General features: G+C 38.3%; 2 protein-coding genes across 2 annotated transcripts; one reads left to right on the top strand and one right to left on the bottom strand.

Annotated features, from left to right (window-relative positions):
- On the bottom strand, window positions 10,404–11,276 carry LOC109946760. The gene has a single exon (XM_020555492.1). The coding sequence runs from the start codon at window positions 11,274–11,276 to the stop codon at window positions 10,404–10,406; it is 873 nt and encodes a 290-aa protein (XP_020411081.1).
- LOC18793916 (zinc finger BED domain-containing protein RICESLEEPER 2) lies at window positions 12,365–14,905 on the top strand. Its single transcript, XM_020555499.1, has 5 exons — window positions 12,365–13,077; window positions 13,164–13,716; window positions 13,802–14,417; window positions 14,506–14,579; window positions 14,834–14,905. Exons 1-5 carry the CDS (start codon window positions 12,365–12,367, stop codon window positions 14,903–14,905), a joined length of 2,028 nt encoding a protein of 675 aa, XP_020411088.1.

Raw genomic sequence — 20,207 nt, forward strand, 5'->3', positions numbered from 1 at the left:
TAGGCCAGCCTTCAATAACAAAACACTAGTCGTTGTTTTTGCAAGCGTTGCAGTGTTCGAATTTAATCCTCCAATAGTTAAACATATCTACTATATGTCTTGAAATAGAGAAACTTAATCTTCGTCTCAAAGCATCCTTGGTTCCTTTGATATCAATGTTGTTACGTTGATTCAAAGAACACAAAAATTCTAGTGCATCCTCTTTTGACTGACCAATTCCAGACATGCCAAGTAGTCCAACTAGATATGCCGCTTCCAGATGGCATGTCTTTGCCACAATGCACATTCCATACACTAGTATCCCATGGCTCTGGGTGATGCCCCAGCAAAATTGGTGACTGTAAGACGCATTGGGAATAAATCTTTCTCTGTTCTACCCAACTTAACCAAAAGTCTGTAAGGGAGTAGACTGATTGCTGCACCTCCGTCTACCATTACTTTAGGGAAAGGGATCCCCCAAAGTTCGTGGTGATGAACAAGGGCCTGAGATGATTGGCCATCTCCTTGGTGGGTTTGGAAAAGCATAACTACTCTGCAGCTATTTTTCGGGAAGTTCTGCCCGTTTTGACTGCACTGTTCTATTGTTCTGGCCCCACTTACTCTTCAATCAACCTACATTCAAAACTTTTTTGGGATACTACATCCCTTTCCATGGTGCTTTTCTGTCCTTTTGCTACTCTAAATCTCTCTGATAGGACAAACACCATATTGATATCAAAACTACCCTACAACAAGATGTCCAATTCTGCACCGAAAGCCTGAGTTTCTTCATCTAGCTCTCCTTCATAATCTACCTATTCTTCCTCGTAATCTTCAGTCCAGTGCTCTTGATCATCTGTTTTAAGGAATCCAATCTGATTTTGTGACTGTGAAAGTTCCAACTGAGCGTCTAAAGATGGTTCGTAATCCATCTATTCTTCCTCATATTCTTCAGTCTAGTGCTCTTGATCATCTGTTTCAAGGAGTCCAGTCTGATTTTGTGAATGTGAAAGTTCCAACTGAGCGTCTGAAAATGGTTCGTAATCTACCTGTACTTCCTCATATTCTTCAATCTAGTTCTCTTGATCATCTGCTGGAAGGAATCTGACCTGGCTCTGTAATTGTGAGAGCTCTAACTGATCATTCGAAGATGAACCCTGGTGGAAAGAGAATTCATTTAGGAATCTTGATTCCGCCAATTCCTCCAGTTGATACACTGCATGTTCCTCTCTGGATTATTCTCAATTCCAGTAGAATTGATTTCTGTAAACACCTGTGTGCTATCTTTGTTTCTGAGGAAGGTGCAGTACTGCCTCTGGATTCTCCTCCTATGTGTTCTGGTCAGCTCGTGAGTTGGCCTGCCATTCTTTCCAACAGAATACCACCTGCCTTCTATTATTGTCGCCAATGGCCTGTCATTTCCTGGTACTTTAATTGGCATTTCCTTCTGTAGTTTCTCAGTTACTTTTCTGATGTGTTAGGTAGGTTTCTGATACGTTCTCTGTTTGGCTATGCTCCTGGATAGAACTGGAACTATGGTCTATTGGGGTGGTGCTTCGATTCTGTAAAAAACATTTGTCGTCGGTCGATTTTGCTCATCCAAAGCTATTTCTAGCTCGCACATACATTTGCACCTATTGCATAGAACTACCCCAGCTGAGATGGTAGCCTTTGGCTTTCGGTTCACCTCTTTTATGACTCTTCTACCCGTGCTAGGGCTAACTTCCACCACTAGTTTGCCTTTCCCCTATTCTAGCCGGTTCAAGTTGACCATGTTCACTTAGGGTTGAGGAAAAGGATATGTTGTCATTGTGGGAGGTATCTCGGCTAGCTTCAGCTTTCCTACCGTTATTCCTTCTTGTATAACGTCCCTGAAAACAACACAACTATTGGTGGAGTGATTCCAAGAATTGTGCCATTTGCAATACTGCTTGCCTTTGAGTTCTTCTGGTTTCGGCAACCTGTGAGGTGTCTCTATTGCTTTATGTAAGATCATCTCATCGAACAGAGCATCCACTTTAGTTAAGTCAAAAGAGTAGACTTTATTCTGTCCTAACTTGTTCGAGACAAATCCGCCTGTGAACGGTGGTGACTTTTGATCCTTCAGCATCTTTGTCAGAGCCATGAAACTGATAAGATGTTTTAACTTTGCCATCTCTGCTACTGCCACCTCCATTTCTTCTATACTCTCTTGACCATCTTCTGATTTTACCTAAACCAAATGGACTAAGGAAGATGGTGTCCTGTAGTATGTACCCTTGGAAGAATTTCTTTTCTATTGTTCTTCCCTTAACAGCTCTTCATACTTGGAGGCCTTGTCTGCCAGTTTTGCCAGATCTTTGAACACCATTTCATCAAATCTCTTCCTCAGAGAAATTTTGAGGGCGGTTTAAGCCATCTGGATGAAATGTCTTTCTTCCATGCGGATCCTACATTTCATTTTAAGCTTCCTGAACCTGGTGATGAAATCCTGAGCAGGTTCATCCTCGCTCTGTTTAAGAGAAGCAAGATCGCTGATGGTGATTTCTGGCTGAATTCTGAAATAGTAGTCATGGAAGGCATTCTCCATCTGTTCTCATGTTTGGATGGAATTGACTGGTAAATTGGTATACCAGGTAAAAGCTTGTCCAAACAAGGAATTCCCAAAAAGCCTAATCTTTAATGGAAGGTTATTCTCTATGGCTATGCACTGGACTGAAAATCTGCCAATATACTCGACTGATGACGCATGTGTATCCTCTGCATGGAACATAGTGAATTTTGGTACTTTAAAACCGGGTGGTAAAGGCATCTGATCAATGTAGGCCAGATATGGCTTCCTGTAGGTTGGTCTTTCTCCCCTCCTAGCCTCAAGATCCATCATTTCTCGAATCATTCTCTGCAGTGCCCCCATGTCATTTAAAGCATTGATATGAGGTAGGTTCTGAACCTGTTCTGGCTGGTTCTGTTCAACTCTCTGTTCAATTTTGTGTGCTCTGGGCACAACCTCTTCCCTATGCTCTTCTTCTTCCTCGAAGTCTGGATGGTTTCTCCAGTTTCCTCATTGGCCTATTCTTGTCAAAGTTGGCAAAATGGTTAACTCATCCTCTTCCTCTTCTACCCCTTGCTAGTGGGGGAAATGAATTGGGCTCTATTCTTCTAGGTCTGTATGGCACCACTATTTGCTGTTTAGGTAGGTGTGCAACTGGTGGGCCTTATGGAACCTTCGTCTGTGAAACAGGTGGGAGTTCTAGTGAATTCTGGGGGGCCTGAACAGCTGCTGGGCCTGCTGGAAGAGCAGGAATTTCCTGCTCCTGGACTACAAGGGTTGGCCCCCTCTGTCCAGCCTGGGTTTCTACTGGTTCAGGTATCCCAGCCATCTGTGCAATGAGAGGATTACAGCATCTGGATTTGGATTTCTTGCAGCAACAACCTCACTATCTTTCCTGAATTGCCTATTGACTTGCCAATGCATCATGGCAGTCATATTGTTTAGAGTATCTTAGCTCCTTTGAGCTACAGCTTCCTGTGGGAGCACAGCCTCCTATATCTTGTTCAGTCTTCTAGAACTGGACTGGGAACGTTTACTCCTTGTACTGTTGTGAGCTAATTCCCTAGCGTCACTCCCTTCTAACTCAAGTCCTTCTTCTCCGAAAGCTAGTTAACCTCTTTCCATAGCAAAGCTCGGATTCTGGCTAGAACTTCCAATATTCATACACTAAAAGATGTGTTTAGAAGTATGTATACTGTGAGGTCCCACTGGGCTGCCAAATTGTTTACTCGTTTTGATGTAGTTCCTGTGGTGGTAGGGTAAAGTTTCCTATTAACCCGAAAACTATTGGTTGTCAACAAGTCAACTTTCTTTTGTGTGCGAGCGTGCCACTGTTAATGGTTAAAAAACCCTAACAGACTATGAAATGTAATAACTTGCGCCCCAAGCTATTAACTTTGATCAAGTGATTGTGAATTTGGGTGAGGATTATCTCCCAAGTAAGTTCTTTTCTTGGCTCAGACATGTAAGGACTTTATAATTTCCCACTGTAAAACTAGTAAGTCTAATCAAAATAAATGTTGAAAATAAAACAAACTAATTCAAAGAGAACTGTCTATTACACAATCAAACAAAAGAGAACTACCAACATTTATTTTATGCTCAGAGTGTTGTCTGTGACTCAGGTTGGACTGGATATATCTGTGCTGAAATTGCACGTCAGCACCTTTGGCGTGAGAAATAACTAACACACAAATTAAACCCAATAAATTATGCAATCGTAGTACAGGTAAGTAGGGATCATTCTATTCCGGTGATTAGGAGGGATGCTAATCAACACAAATTAAACTTATTAAACTGAAAACTCGGTTAAGGGAACAATGATTGGGGGGAATTTGGACGATTTGGACTAAAGTAATATGACAGCAGCAAACAACTAAGTTGTGAATGAAATATGGATGAAGGGATAGCTAGAGGATTCTTCTCCACACACGGAACATATGCACACAAATCGATCTCTAGTTACTCTTTCTATAAAGTATGAATGACAATGCCCCAAATTAATTGTGAACGCACTAAGTAACTCTCAGATTTTCCTAAGTTCATTGAATTGGACTCAGCGACGCAATCAAATTATCCTTATCAAGTTCCCTATATGAACAGCATGATAGAGATACATATGAAAGATCATTAAGTTCTATGAAAATCATAAGCCTTGACAAGGCATTTGTAACTATGAAAAGCATGATACACCTGCCATGAATTTACTTAACACAATCATGACTAGTGACTTTTACTACTTGTGAATATAAGTTCATAACGATTAGGTGAAATTCCCTTATATTCTAGCATCAAATCCTTGCACACAAACTAAGTATGCATCCTTAATAAACATGCAAGAATAAGTCCTCAATAAAACAGAAAAGTAAATCACACTCATACTTTATGAAACCATAACTGGAAGTAATCAATTCATATAAAACATATGTCCATGGCTTCAAATTCACCTCTAACTAAGAAGAAATTCAGTCACACATGTTCATAATAATTGAAAAGCAATCTCAAATAAATATTTAAACTAATCAAGGGAAGAACTCTAAAAACCCCAATGGATGCAGCAGGTTCCGGCTCCAAGTTCTTCTTCTCCCTTTCTCCTTTCTTGCTACGGCACCAAAAACTACTCTCTCCTGCAGCAACCCGTCCTTTATATATATGGTAGATCTAGGGTAAAAGGGCCCAGCAGAACCCATGAAATTAGGGTTTTTTTTGGCAGATTTCTTTAGGAACAAGGATAGGGCCCAGGCGCGCCCTTTTTAGGAAAGATGTGCGGCCCCAATGCTTTCTTCTAGAACCAAGTTTTTAGGTTTCCTACTTTGAAATTAATCCCCCTTTTTCCTGTTGGAATTTAGGTAGAATAGGATTAGGATAAGGTAAAATAAAATAAAATAAGTTAGGGTTTTTTTCTTCCTAGAAGCTGATTCTTTAATTAATTTCCCCATCTTTTTAGCACATTCCTAGCCTCTTTGAACTTCAAAAACGTCCATCCATCTTGCCCCATGCATATGCTATCCATTCCAAGTCCAAAACTGTCCCATGCATACGCTATCCATTCCAAGTCCAAAACTGCTCTAAAATGCTCCAAAATGCCCTTTCTTGCCAATCTTGCCATCTGGACCTACAATAGTACGAAAATAAGCTAAATCACTCTAATAAATGGGAATTAACTAAGTAAATGCAAAGAAATAAGATAGCATAGTAGCATAAATATACTCCTATCAAATTCCCCCACACTTAGCTTCTGCTAGTCCCTAGCAAAACAAAGAAAACAAAACAAAACCTAAACCTTCCAACAATTGCCTCAGGGATTTCCAATGAAACATGACATGTTAAAAATCACTACTCACACAGATTTTAGCCATCCTTACCCTCGAGCTCATACTTAATCACAGTAATCACTCACTAGCTCGCATTTAATCAATTAAAACAACATTTGAAAGTGGTAACATGCCTTAGAGAATTCACTCAATTCCTCACCCAATATACTCTCTATTTTCACACAGATTTTCTGACTATACTCCCTATACTAAGTATATGTGAGAAGATTGATGTAAACATGTAGACTAGCACTCACATATGTTATAACAAAGAAAACACTTTCTGGAATTATTAATACAAACTGTATATGATCTCATGAACGGAATGCTACTACTTAGAAGCGAGAACCAGGGATTCCATAAGCTCATACCAATTTCAAACCACATATTGAAACACATAACAAACAAGATAGAAGTCTAAGGGTTGCAATGGGGCTAAGGTATTGGCTAACAAAGAAAGGTTAAAGATAAACAAAGGTTCTTAAAGTAATAGTAAACAGAGCAATGAAATCAACACTTGGAATTCAACTTGTGATTGCAACACCAATTTTTAGCACAAATGGGAGATTTATGCAACTTTAGGGTCAGATTCACATATTTGGCCCTTATTTTTTCTTTTTCTTTTTCTTTTCTTTTTTTTTTTTTTTTGAAACCACACTACTCCAAAGGAACAAATCCTTCACTTGTTTTTCTGCAAATCGTAAATAAAAAGGAATTCCTAACAAGTCATGCTTCAGTATTCTTTAAGAACAAGCGTATGGATATTCTTATACTAGGCTAGGTAGGGATAATGCAAGCTAACAAAGAAAATAGGCTAAATAAGGCTTCAAAAGGGTTAAACTTACAATGCATATGCAAGGGATAAGGCTTTTTGGCTCTAATGGTAACTAAACAACTTCATCTTATTAATTGTTATGCAATCAATTTGATGCTTTGAATGGAACGGGCATGAGTTCTAGTATTCGGAACTAAAGTGATGAAAAAGCATTCTAAGTAGCAACAAAGCAAAGAAATAATGAGATGATGCAACGACTTTAGAAAACAACAATATCAAGATTAATAACTCTCCAAACAAAGAATAGGCTCAAGTCTCTCAGGGTTGTAGCGTTAGTTTAAGTTTCTTCCTTCCAGCATGTTACAAAAACTTATTATCTTTTTTTTTTTTTTTTTTTGTGATTACATGTGAATTCGTAATTGACAACTATAACTAAGTATTAACCAAAGAACATATCAAACTTCTACCCATGTTTGTAACTTTCTTTAATAGTCATGCAAGTAAAAACCAAATGCTCATCATTGTGTTGGAAGGTACCCTGAGACACAAACAAACAACAAAAAGGACTCTTGACTCTTTTGGTTTTTGTTTTTTTTTTTTTAACAGAAAAGTAATGAAAATAACAAGTGTGGTGAATTTTTTTTAAATAAAGCACGAAAACACTTTTAAAACAGTGAATAACAAAATTAGTAGTGATAGGTGGTGAATTTCGAAAATAAGTCCTGAAAAGCACTCTGTTTACCCCCCACACTTAAACCAAACACTGTCCTCAATGTTTCAAAAGGAAACTTTAAACAAGAAAGCAATAAAAGACAACTAGCAAACAAGACAATCATAGCAAAGTAAAAATAATAAAGAGAAGAGTAAAAGAGAGCAAATCTGGTTGTAGAGCTCCGGAGATTCCATTGTCTTTCTATTTGAACACATGGGTTGCCTCCCAAGAAGCGATTGCTTTAACGTCTTCCAGTTGGATGATACCTTCCTTTAAGCTTCACTAGGGCCAACAGCATGGAGGGGTACATCCTCCACTACATGCTCCTCGAAACAATCATAATATGGCTTCAAACGGTGTCCATTCACTTTGAATCCATGTCCCGTCTTTAAACTTTGAATTTGGACTACACTATAGGAAAAAACATTAGTAACAACAAAAGGACCAACCCATTTAGAATGCAACTTACCCGGAAACAAATGGAGGCCAGAGTTGAAAAGTAACACTTTCTGCCCCATTAAAAACATTTTACTACGAATCATCTTGTCATGGGCAGCCTTTGTTTTCTCCTTGTAAATATGAGCGTTCTCATAAGCTTCAGTGTGAATTTCCTCAAGCTCATTCAATTGCAATTTCCTATGAAGTCTAGCGGCATCAATGTTCATATTGAAAGTCTTGACTGCCCAATGTGCACGATGCTCCAACTCAACTGGAAGATGGCATGGTTTCCCATAAATTAGCCGAAAAGGAGACATTCCAATTGGTGTTTTGTAGGCAGTACGATATGCCCACAAAGCATCATTCAAACGCAAGCTCCAATCCTTTCGAGTTGGTCTAACTGTCTTTTTCAAGATCTGCTTGATTTCCCGATTGGAAACTTCGGCTTGTCCACTTGTTTGGGGATGATAAGGTGTTGAAACCTTATGTGTGGCATATACTTCTTAAGTAGTGCCTCTATGGTCCAATTACAAAAGTGAGAGCCCCCATCACTTATAAGTACTCGTGGCATTCCAAATCTTGCAAATATGTTAGTTTTAATAAAATCTGCAACCACTTCGGAATCATTGGTACGGGTGGCTTTTGCTTCCACCCATTTCGAAACATAATCCACAGCAAGTAAGATATAATTAAAACCATGTGAGGAAGGAAAAGGGCCCATGAAATCAATACCCCAAACATCAAAAATCTCAACATAAAAGATAGGAGTTTGCGGCATTTGATCTTTTGCACCTATATTGCCCGTTCTTTGACAACGATCACAAGTCATACAAAGAGTTCTAGCATCCTTAAAGATAGTAGGCCAATAAAATCCACATTCTAAAACCTTAAGTCCTGTGCGTTGTGTACCAAAGTGACCCCTACATGCATAAGTGTGACAAAAGGTTAAGATTGAATTAAACTCAGAATCATAAACACATCTACGAATAATTTGATCAGGGCAATATTTTCACAAATAAGGGTCATCCCACACATAAAACCGTGCCATTTTTTTTAAGTTTATCGCTTTGGTGCCTAGTTATGGTGCTTTGAACTTGTTTAGACACAATATAATTCACAATATCAGCATACCATGGGTCACTTACCTCAATGGTCAGCAATTGTTCATCTGGGAATGCCTCTGGAATAGGTAGAAGGTCTTCTTCATGTACCAAACGGCTCAAGTGGTCAGCCACTACATTTTCACATCCTCTTTTGTCCCTAATTTCCACGTCAAACTCCAAAAGAAGAAGCATCCAGCGAATAAGCCTTGGTTTGGCTTCTTTCTTTGTGAGTAAGTACTTCAAAGTTGCATGGTCAAAGTAAATTATAACTTTAGTACCAAGTAAATAAGAACGAAACTTATCTAAAGCAAACACAATAGCAAGAAGTTCTTTTTCAATGGTGGAGTAATTCAATTGAGCATCATTCAAGGTGCGGGATGCGTAGTAGATGACGTGTGGCTTCTTGTCCTTATGTTGTCCCAAAACAGCCCCTAAAGCATAATCTGAAGCATCACACATAAGCTCGAACGGAAGGCTCCAATCTGGTGGAACAATGATAGGTGCCGAAGTTAACAATTCTTTGAGGTGATTGAACGCCTTCTCACATTCGTCATCAAACACAAACGGCACATCCTTTTGTAGAAGTCGGCACAAGGGTGTTAAAATCTTCGAGAAATCTTTGATAAAATGCCTATAGAATCCTGCATGTCCAAGGAAAGAACGAACCTCTCTCACTGAAGTGGGAGAGGGTAAGTAGCATACAAGACCTATTTTTGATTTATCAACTTCAATTCCCTTTTCTGAAACTATATGACCTAAAACTATGCCTTGTTTTACCATGAAGTGACATTTTTCCCAATTTAAAACAAGGTTAGTTTCAATGCAACGTTTTAATATCAACATGAGATTAGTTAAACAGCCATCAAAAGAGTCACCAAAGACACTAAAATCATCCATGAAAACCTCAATAGTCTTCTCAACGAAATCAGAAAAGATACTTACCATGCATCTTTGAAAGGTGGTTGGTGCATTACATAAACCAAATGGCATTCGTCGATAAGCAAAAGTACCAAACAAACAGGTAAAAGTAGTCTTTTCTTGGTCATCTGGGCTATAACAATCTGATTATATCCCGAATAGCCATCAAGAAAGCAATAAAAAAATGACCGGCTAACCTTTCAAGCATTTGATCAATGAACGGCAAAGGGAAGTGATCTTTCCTTGTATTGGCATTGAGCTTCCTATAATCAATGAAAACTCTCCAACCTGTTTGGATACGAGTCGGGACAAGTTCATTCTCTTCGTTTTTAACCACGGTGACTCCTGATTTCTTTGGTACAACTTGAACCGGTGAAACCCAACGATTATCCGAAATTGGGTAAATGACCCCACAATCGAGAAGCTTAATGATCTCTTTTTTCACAACTTCCATCATAGGAGGGTTGAGTCGACGTTGAGCCTCTCGAGTTGGTTTAGCCCCCTCCTCTAGAAGTATGCGATGCATGCATGTTGTAGGACTAAGTCCCTTGATATCGGCTAAAGTCCATCCAATGGCTGTTTTGTACTCTTGCAACACCCGAACTAGTTTTTCCTTTTCCACTGCCGTGAGTGATTAAGAGACTATGACGGGCAAAGTCTCTTTATCTCCTAAGAAGACATACTTCAAATGATTCGGTAACGGTTTAAGCCCAAGAGTGGGTGCCTGAATCACCGAAGGTAACAACTTGTTAGTAGAAACGGGAATTGGAATTGGGATTGGAGGCTTACCAACATATTGTGGCAATGACTCAAGGGCAGCCACCATCTCGCCAATTTCTTCATGATTAGGTTCAGCCCCATTGGTGATGAGTTCAATTCCTTGAGCAATAGTGGTTTCAAGGGCATCCCTATCTAGGGATTCGAGATATTCCTGAGCCAAAGAATCAAATGCATCAATAGAGAAACATGAGTGATCAACAATTGGGTACCTTATGACTTCAAAAATATGAAAATCAATGATATTGCCATCAAATTCCATTGTCAACGTCCCCTTGAACACATCGATCTTGGATCGGGCTATTTTCATGAAAGGTCGTCCAAGTAAGATTGGCAATGGTGTAGAATGGGCCAAATCCTCCATCTCAAGCACATAAAAATATGCTGGAAATATCACCTGCACCAAAACATCTTCCAAAACTCCTTTCGGATATGTATTAGAACGATCGGCTAATTGAATTATAACGCCATCGTTTTTAAGCTCTCCTAAGTTCATAGATGCATAAATAGAGTATGGCATGACGTTAATGGAAGCACCTAAATCTAACATGGCATGTTCAAACTTGGTGTTACCAATAACACAAGGGATTGTGCAACTACCTGGATCTTTGCATTTAGGTGGCAGTTTTCGTTGCAAAACTGCAGAAACATTCTCACTTGCCCTTACCACTTCTTTGTTGGAAATCCTCCTCCTCATTGTACGAAGCTCTTTCAAGAATTTAGCATACATTGGAACTTGCTTTATTGCATCAAGAAGTGGGATATTGACTTGTACCTTCCTGAAAGTCTCTAAGATGTCTTTTTCATTCTCTTCCTTTTTAGATTACATAAACCTGCGAGGGAAAGGCACATTTGGTGGAATAGGGTTAGAATGAGTTGAATTTGGAACAACCTTACCTAGGGATGGCAATAATACCCATCAGGTTGGGTCCCCATTGGGTCCCCGGCCCTAACGGGGGGAGTTTTCGGGGGGAAATTGAGGCCGGGTACGGGGATCCCCGAATTTGCAAAATCCCCGACCGAGGATGGGCCGGGGATGGGATTGTCATCCCCATCCCCGAACCCGGCCCGGTAAGTAATTTATTTATTTATAATTAATATATATATTAATATAATATAATAAACAAAGTTACCCTAGAGAGTCGATGTCTGTCTGTCGCTCCTTATTCCTTCCTCCTACACGAGCTGCTATCTTCTCAAATTCTATGAGCAAGTGACTGCAATTCAAATTTCGACTACACATCAAGTTTACTGTCAGCAATAAGGCTCTCTCTCTTTGACAATTTTATATTGTTTACTATATTGTCTCTAAAGCAATTAACACCACAAAAGCTGTTTTGATTTGATAATTTTATATTGTTTTACAGCCTTAACACCACAAAAGCTATTTTGATTTGATAATTTTATATTGTTTTACTTTGTTGTTTCGACTGCAAGGCGTATGCATATTTTAATTTGATAAAAGTTGTTCTTTGTCTGATATGCATGCTTTGTTATGATAAAAGCTATACCTTTTTTTTATATGCATCCTTATTCTTTTCCTTTTGAGAGAATAAAAAGCACCAACATGTTCATATATATATATATATTCAATATGACATAACAAAAGGAAATCTAACAATAATTAGTTCAATAAAAGCTGTACCTTTTCGATCTATAGAAACCATGCAAAACCATTGTATGGAGTGCCCTTCAAAACCATGCCAAGAGGCAACCGTGCTGGGAATATTTTTTTTTGTCATGACTAATTCTTTTCTTGTTGTCTAATATTTTACCTTCCAATTGATGTATCAGTTTTTATAATTTTTTTTTTCCTAGATGGGTGATGACAATGAAGAGACTAAAACTCCTGAAACCCAAATTGAGGAGGATAACAACCCTACACCAAATGAAAATGATAGCAATCCTGCAATAACTGAAAATAACAACACGGAAGCCACAATTTCAACTCAAGCTGCTGTGAATAAAAGGAAAGGTAGATCTCCTGCTTGGGAACATTTTGAAAAGAAAAAAATTAGAGGTCAAATAAAAGCTGTGTGCATTCATTGTAAGAATATCTTAGGCGCAAGTAGCAAGAATGGGACTAGACATTTACTTGATCATGTAAAGTCTTGTCTTTATAAAAGACAAAGAACCATAGATCAATCAATGTTGAATCCTACAAAGTTGAGTGATGGGACTGTCAAACTTGGCACTTATAATTTTAACCACGACCATGCTAGGAAGGCACTTGCAAATATGATTATTCTTCACGAGTATCCATTATCTATGGTTGATCATATTGGATTCAAGATGTATTCCAATACTTTGCAACCATTATTTAAGGTGTGTTCTCGAAACACAATCAAGAAGGACATATTTAAGGTTTTTGAAGTTGAGAGGGAGAAAACAATGAAGTTGTTGGACACCAACAGAAGTAGAATTGTCATTACAACGGATATGTGGACATCGAATAATCAAAAGAGAGGATTCATGACTATCACATCACATTTCATTGATGATGCATGGAATTTACAAAGCCGACTAATAAGGTAAATGTAGTATACTTTTCTTATTTGAATTATTTATCCTTTTTTTTTAAATAATTAGATTGTGACTTATTTGGGTTTTATTATAGGTTTATATATGTTCCATGTCCACACACGGCAGAGGAACTTGCTGATGCTTTATTGGAATGCATGTTCGAATGGAATCTTGACCGTAAGTTTTCTACCTTAACTGTAGATAATTGTTCTACAAATGATTCCATGACTGTGATAGTGTTAGATAAGATTTGCTCGAGTTCACTTATGTTAGATGGACGTTTATTCCACATGCAGTGTTGTGCTCATATTTTGAATTTGGTAGTGAGAGATGGCTTAGAGGTGATTAAAAAAAGTATTGAGAAAATTAGGTACAGTGTTGCATTTTGGCTAGGAACCCAAAAAAAAGAGGAGAAATTTCTTGAAGCGGCCAGGCAGTTGAGAGTTCCAACCTCTAAAATGTTAGAACTTGATTGTAAGACTAGATGGAACTCTACATATTCCATGTTTAAGACTGCAATGATATACAAAGATGTTTTTCCTCGTTTGAAGCAACGTGAGCCGTTGTACAAAGAAGTGCCTAGTGAAAGTGATTGGGCAAAGACAAAGGAGCTTGTTGATAAGTTGGCCATGTTTTATGATGTGACTGTTCTTTTTTAGGGACCAAGTATCCTACTGCCAATCTTTACTTTAAGAATATTTGTGCTATTAGATTAGCAATTTGTGCTATTAGAATATTTGTGCTATTAGATTAACAAAGTTTGAGAAATATTGGGATACAATGCATGGTTTGATGGGAGTTGCAAGTATTTTGGATCCAAGGTATAAGATGAAACAAATTGAATTTTTATGCCCTCTAATATATCTAAACAATGCAGCTCAAGAGATTAAGAAATATAAAGATATTCTCTATGACTTGATCAAGGAATATCAGTCAAGATCTCAACAAAGTCAACAGGTGCAATCTGAATCTTTGATTCCTACTTCTTCATCTAGACCATCTATGCCTAAACTTGATTTGGTAAAGCAATTGGATGTGTTTGTTTCTTACTCCACTACCCATGGACATGTTAAATCTGAGTTGGATCATTATCTAGAAGAGTCTCTTTTACCTAGGAATGATGATGATGATTTTGATATATTATGTTGGTGGAAATCAAATGGGATCAAATATCCTACTTTGCATGATATTGCTAGATATATTTTGGCCATTCCTGTATCCACAGTTGCTTCAGAGTCTTGCTTTAGTACTAGTGGAAGGATTATAAGCCCTCATCATAGCCGGCTTCATTCAAAAACAGTAGAGGCATTGATGTGCACTCGCGATTGGTTATGGAGTGAGATAAGAGGTATTGAAATATTTTTGTGGTTATATTTTTCATATTAAGTAAAACATTTTATTGTTGTTTTCTATTATATTTTTTTTTATACTGTTAGCTTCAAGCCCTAATGAGAACGAAGCTAGAAGAGTCACCGTTCAAGATGAAGAAGTTGATAATAATGAGGAAGAGGTAACATTCTTATATTTAATAGCTCTCTTAAATTTTTTTAATGGATTTTTCTTATATTGGCCAGTTTCTCATTTTCTTTTAAATAATTGTAATGTCTTTATCTTTTTTTTTTTTTTTTTTGTAGGAGTCTACCATTGAAACAGAGAACATCTCGTTATTTTTTTTTATTAAAGCTATGAATGATGAAGCATAGAAGAGTTCATTGAAATTGTGAGGTTTTATTTGATGACAGAATATTGTTAATATTTCTTTAGGATTGGTTTTCTAATTTAAGACTAGATGGATTTATTGTGCTTACTGAAAAAGTTTCTAAAGATTTGGATTGAGAAATTATTTCAAGTTGTGTGTCCTCCTTTGCCTTGTTGAGTAATTATTTTAACAAGAAATATCTTGTGGTGGCTGTTTTTAAAATTTCACAATGATGTGACTGTGCTTTAGAAAATTATTTTAACAAGAAATATCTTATTAAAAACTGGGGACTGGGGCGGGTATGGGAGACACTTCCCTGACGGGGATGGGGACGGGGACGGGGACGGGGATTCCCCGAAAAGCCTAAACCGGGGATTGGGGCGAGGACGGGGACGGGGTGGGGAGTGGGGACGGGGATGGTATTGCCATACCCGGCCCCTAACCGGCCCGTTGCCATCCCTAACCTTACCTGAGTCTGGTTGTGTAGGAGCTTTGGGGGATTGCGGCAAGGGTTGTTCCTCCCTTGCCGTGGCTTTGTCCACCTCCTTCTCTTTGAGCAGCTTTTCGTTCTCTTTTGGGCTTTGTTTGGAAATTTTGGGATTGGTTCCAATCTCTTTACCACTCCTCAAGATTATAGCTTTAGCCGTCTCAAAACCTCCTTTTGTATTGACAATGGTTGAGCTAGGTAGTTTGCCTTCTTCTCTAAACTGTCCCATGAATTCCGCCATCTGTCCAATTTGCTTCTTCACTTCGCTCATCTCTTTGGCTTAATTTTGTAAACCCTGAGTCAAAGAAGTTAGTACTTGAAGCATTTTATCATTATCCAATGGCGAACCTGAATTTGATTGGGCAGTTTGTGGTCGAGGTTGTGGTGGTGCGAACGGCCTTTGATAGAGCCCCGGAGGCGGCTGTCTATATCCACCTTGTTGTTGAGTTTGTTGAGGCTCCCTCCACTTCAAATTTGGATGATCTCTCCAGCCCGGATTGTAGGTGTTTGAAAATGGGTCATACCTAGGTTGATTTTGGCCTTGATAACCTACGGCATTGGCACTTTCCCATCCCCCATTCTCTATTAATTGAGGACATTGATCAGTGGGGTGTCCATGCATAGAGCACACGCTATAAGTGGCTGTACTTTGCACTTTGGATCCTTCAACAACCTACGAAATAAGAGTAGAGAGATTAGCCATTTGAGATTGAAGTTCCGATATAGCACTTACCTCATTAACTTGACTTGGCCGTGTATGATCTCTCCTTCTAACTCCTTCGTATTGTTGTGCATTCAAAGCTTGGTTTGCTATTAAGATCTTTGCAACAACTAGTGTTTTGTCAACCAAAGCACCTCCCGCTAAGGCATCAAGCATTTGTCTCTCCAGTGGAAGTAGTCCTTCATAGAAATATTGAATTAAAAGCTCTTCCTTCATTTGATGTTGTGGGCAGGATGCAACTAACGTCTTAAAACTCTCATAGTACACTAGAAAGGATTCTCTCTGGCCTTGTTGAATTCTACTCATTTTCTTCCTCAAAAGAATGACTCTTGAAGTTGGGAAGAATTTCTCTCAGAATGCTTTCTTCATACTTTCACAAGAAGTAAAAGTTCCAGGTGCTAGTTCATAGAGCCAATCTTTAGCCTTGTCCATAAGAGAGAATGGGAAGGCTTTCATTTTCAAAATATTTCCATCCACATTAATGGGTGTCATACTTGAACATACTACTTCAAATTCCTTCAAATGCTTGTTTGGATCTTCCATGGACAGCCCATGGTATTTGGGAATGTGATGTAGCAAACTCGACTTCAATTCAAACTCATCGGTCTTGCCTACAGCTGCCCCAGGGTATTGAATGCAAAGAGGGACTGCATTGTCCAATCTAGAGGCTGAAAGTTCCTTGATTGTTCGATTGTCTGCAGCCATGTCTTGTTCCTCTTCCAAGTCCGTTTCAGCTTCAGATTCAGGTTCGGAACTAGAACTAGAGGGATTGAGTTCTGGCTACTTCCTCTTCCTTCTCAAATCGTTCGAAATCGTCGTCAAAGTCCAATATGTGCGCACGAACAGGGTGTGAACTTCGAGTCATAAACTATTACCTAAAACAAAGAAAACAAAACAAAACAAAATCAGAAACACAAGAAAAACGAAAACAAGGGGAAGATTAGCAATTTTGCTAATCCCCAGTAACGGCACCAAAATTTGGCGTGAGAAATAACTAACGCACAAATTAAACCCTATAAATTATGCAATCGTAGTACAGGTAAGTAGGGATCGTTCTATTCCGAGAATTAGGATGGATGCTAATCAACACAAATTACACTTATTCAACTGAAAACTAAGTTAAGGGAACAATGATTGGGGGGAATTTGAACGATTTGGACTAAAGTAATACTGACAGCAGCAAACAACTAAGTTGTGAATGAAATATGGATGAAGGGATAGCTAGAGGATTCTTCTCCACACATGGAACATATGCACACAAATCGATCTCCAGTTACTCTTTCTATAAAGTATGAATGACAATGCCACAAATTAATTGTGAATGCACTGATTAACTCTCAGATTTTCCTAAGTTCATTGAATTGGACTCAGCGACGCAATCAAATTATCCTTATCAAGTTCCCTATATGAACAGCATGATAGAGATACGTATCAAAGATCATTAAGTTCTATGAAAATCATAAGCCCTAACAAGGCATTTGTAACTATGAAAAGCATGATACACCTGCCAGGAATTTACTAATGCAATCATGACTAGTGACTTTTACTACTTGTGAATATAAGTTCATAACGATTAGGTGAAATTCCCTTATATTCTAGCATCAAATCCCTGCATACAAACTAAGTATGCATCCTTAATAAACATGCAAGAATAAGTCCTCAATAAAACAGAAAAGTAAATCACATTCATCCTTTATGAAACCATAACTGGAAGTAATCAATTCATATAAAACATATGTCCATGGCTTCGAATTCACCTCTAACTAAGAAGAAATTCAGTCACACATGTTCATAATAATTGAAAAGCAATCTAGAATAAACATTTAAACTAATCAAGGGAAGAACTCTGAAAACCCCAATGGATGCAGCAGGTTCCGGCTCCAAGTTCTTCTTCTCTCTTTCTCCTTTCTCGCGACGGCACCAAAAACTACTCTCTCATGCGGCAACCCCTCCTTTATATATGTGGTAGATATGGGGTAAAAGGGCCCAGCAGAAACCCACGAAATTAGGGTTTTGTTTGGCAGATTTCTTTAGGAATAAGGATACGGCCCAGGCGCCACCTTTTTAGGAAAGATGTTTCCTAATCTGAAATTAATCCCCCCATTTTCCTGCTGGAATTTAGGTAGAATAGGATTAGGATAAGGTAAAATAAAATAAAATAAATTAGGGTTTTTTTCTTCCCAGAAGCTGATTCTTGAATTAATTTCCCCATCTTTTTAGCACATTCCTAGCCCCTTTGAACTTCAAAAACGTCCATCCATCTTGCCCCATGCATATGCTATCCATTCCGAGTCCAAAACTGCTCTAAAATGCTCTAAAATGCCCTTTCTTGCCAATCTTGCCATCTAGACCTACAACAGTACGAAAATAAGCTAAATCACTCTAATAAATGGGAATTAAGTAAGTAAATGCAAAGAAATTAGATAGCAAAGTCGCATAAATATGCTCCTATCAACCTTCACCTAATAGGGATCAGCTGAAAATCGATACCAGTGTTGAGATTGGCAGAGCTTTAATTAGATTTAGCCATGGAGAGGCCTGTTGAGTGGGCAGAACTGAAAACTCTCCGATCTGGACTGGATTGGAAGTGGCTGGATTGGCAATTGCTGACCTAGAATGGCACTTTAGTACCTATTCTACTTGGCTAGGGGTCACCTGAGGCTATTCTGGTGATTCCGTGACATCACGATGTCTCTGAAAATTTGTTGAGTTTTTCATATTATGAAAAACTTGAACTCCACTTAATTCACCTATTCTGAACCAAATTTGTAACGAGAGAAATCTCGTTTCCTTTGTGAACTGCTTCTTTGAACTGAATTGAAGTCAGAAATCTAAGTTCTGCTTCTTTTGTTAGAAGCTGGATGGCTTTTACAAACCAGATAGCTTGATTGTTTCTGAGTTTGGAGACTTTTGGGATCGTCTGATCTTGCTTGATTTTTTTTGTCTGTATGACTGAGAGTTTTTGTCTTGATTGAATTTTTTGCCGTCCTTGATCCGATTCACATCCTCCTATATTTATAGGAAATCTGCATGAGTAATGATTCTTTAAAGGGTAGTAGTTATTCTGACAAGAAAAGCCCACGTCAAGAGTCAGTTTTGTGATGATCAGTTTTGACTTTCTTGACAACCAACTCTCCTACTTATTGTCTATCCCTTGCAAACTGAATTGGTACTAACGAGACCTTCATGAGTATAGGGAGTGGTTTTTGATTTCATCTTTCTAGCAACTCCCTTAGATATCCTCTATTTGTTTCTTGTTGGCATCTTGTCATTGGAATCACGTGGGTATTGAGGAGAAAGACTCCTTCCCTTTATCTGCTAATTTGATTTTGAATTGATAATCAACGGTGATGATCAAACCTTGAACCCTTAGGAAAATAATCTAGAAGCTGGGTATGAATTAAACCAACTAAATTTGGCTTTTTTTTCAGAATAAATCACCATTTAATGGCAATTAACCTTTATCCTGTGAAGATTAATTTTGTAATTGGTTTCATTCCATTTTTCTTCTTTTGAAATGGCTTGGGCCTTTGAAATGTCCTAGGCTGGCTCCCAATTTTGGTAAAATAGAGTCCAAACCAGTGCCGTTAATCTAGCTCAATAGCCAGATGGGCTAGCGCGAAGAAATTAGGCCCAAACACATTGATATAATTAAAATTAGATACATGCAATTCAATTTTAAAAAAAAAACATATAAAGTAAATGGAAAGAATTCGAAATCTAGGTTATGACTCATAGGAGAACTTCTTTGCCAGGTCCCATGGTACGGTGGCAGTCGCTGCTGTTGGGCTATTACAAACTTAATGTTGGTGATGTGATTGAGTTACAAGATGGTGCCAGAGGGGTTGGTGTGGTTGTTTGTGACTCTTGTGGTGTCTTAAGCGGTGCAGTCAGGGGTAGAGCCACACTGGGACCAATGTGGTCCCAGACCCCCACTCAAGTTTTTTATGTATATTATTTCAAATACTTTACGTTTTGATATGTACTCATATGTGTTGTGGCGGACCTAGTAAGGCACAAGGAGGTGTTTCAAATTGCCCCTTTGTTCAACTGGTGGTGGTGCACTCCAGGTGTACATATTACTTTATTTTCAGTATTTAAGTAAATGTCTTTTTACTTTCATTTATTTTTATATTAATCCATTTACTTAAGTTTACAATGTAAATAAGGAAGTACTCCCTATTTGGATTCAAATAAAAATACTAGAAAATCATATTCTCACCAAATCAAA

Source organism: Prunus persica, chromosome G1 (assembly GCF_000346465.2).
Source record: "Prunus persica cultivar Lovell chromosome G1, Prunus_persica_NCBIv2, whole genome shotgun sequence".
In the NCBI taxonomy this organism is placed as follows: domain Eukaryota; kingdom Viridiplantae; phylum Streptophyta; class Magnoliopsida; order Rosales; family Rosaceae; genus Prunus; species Prunus persica.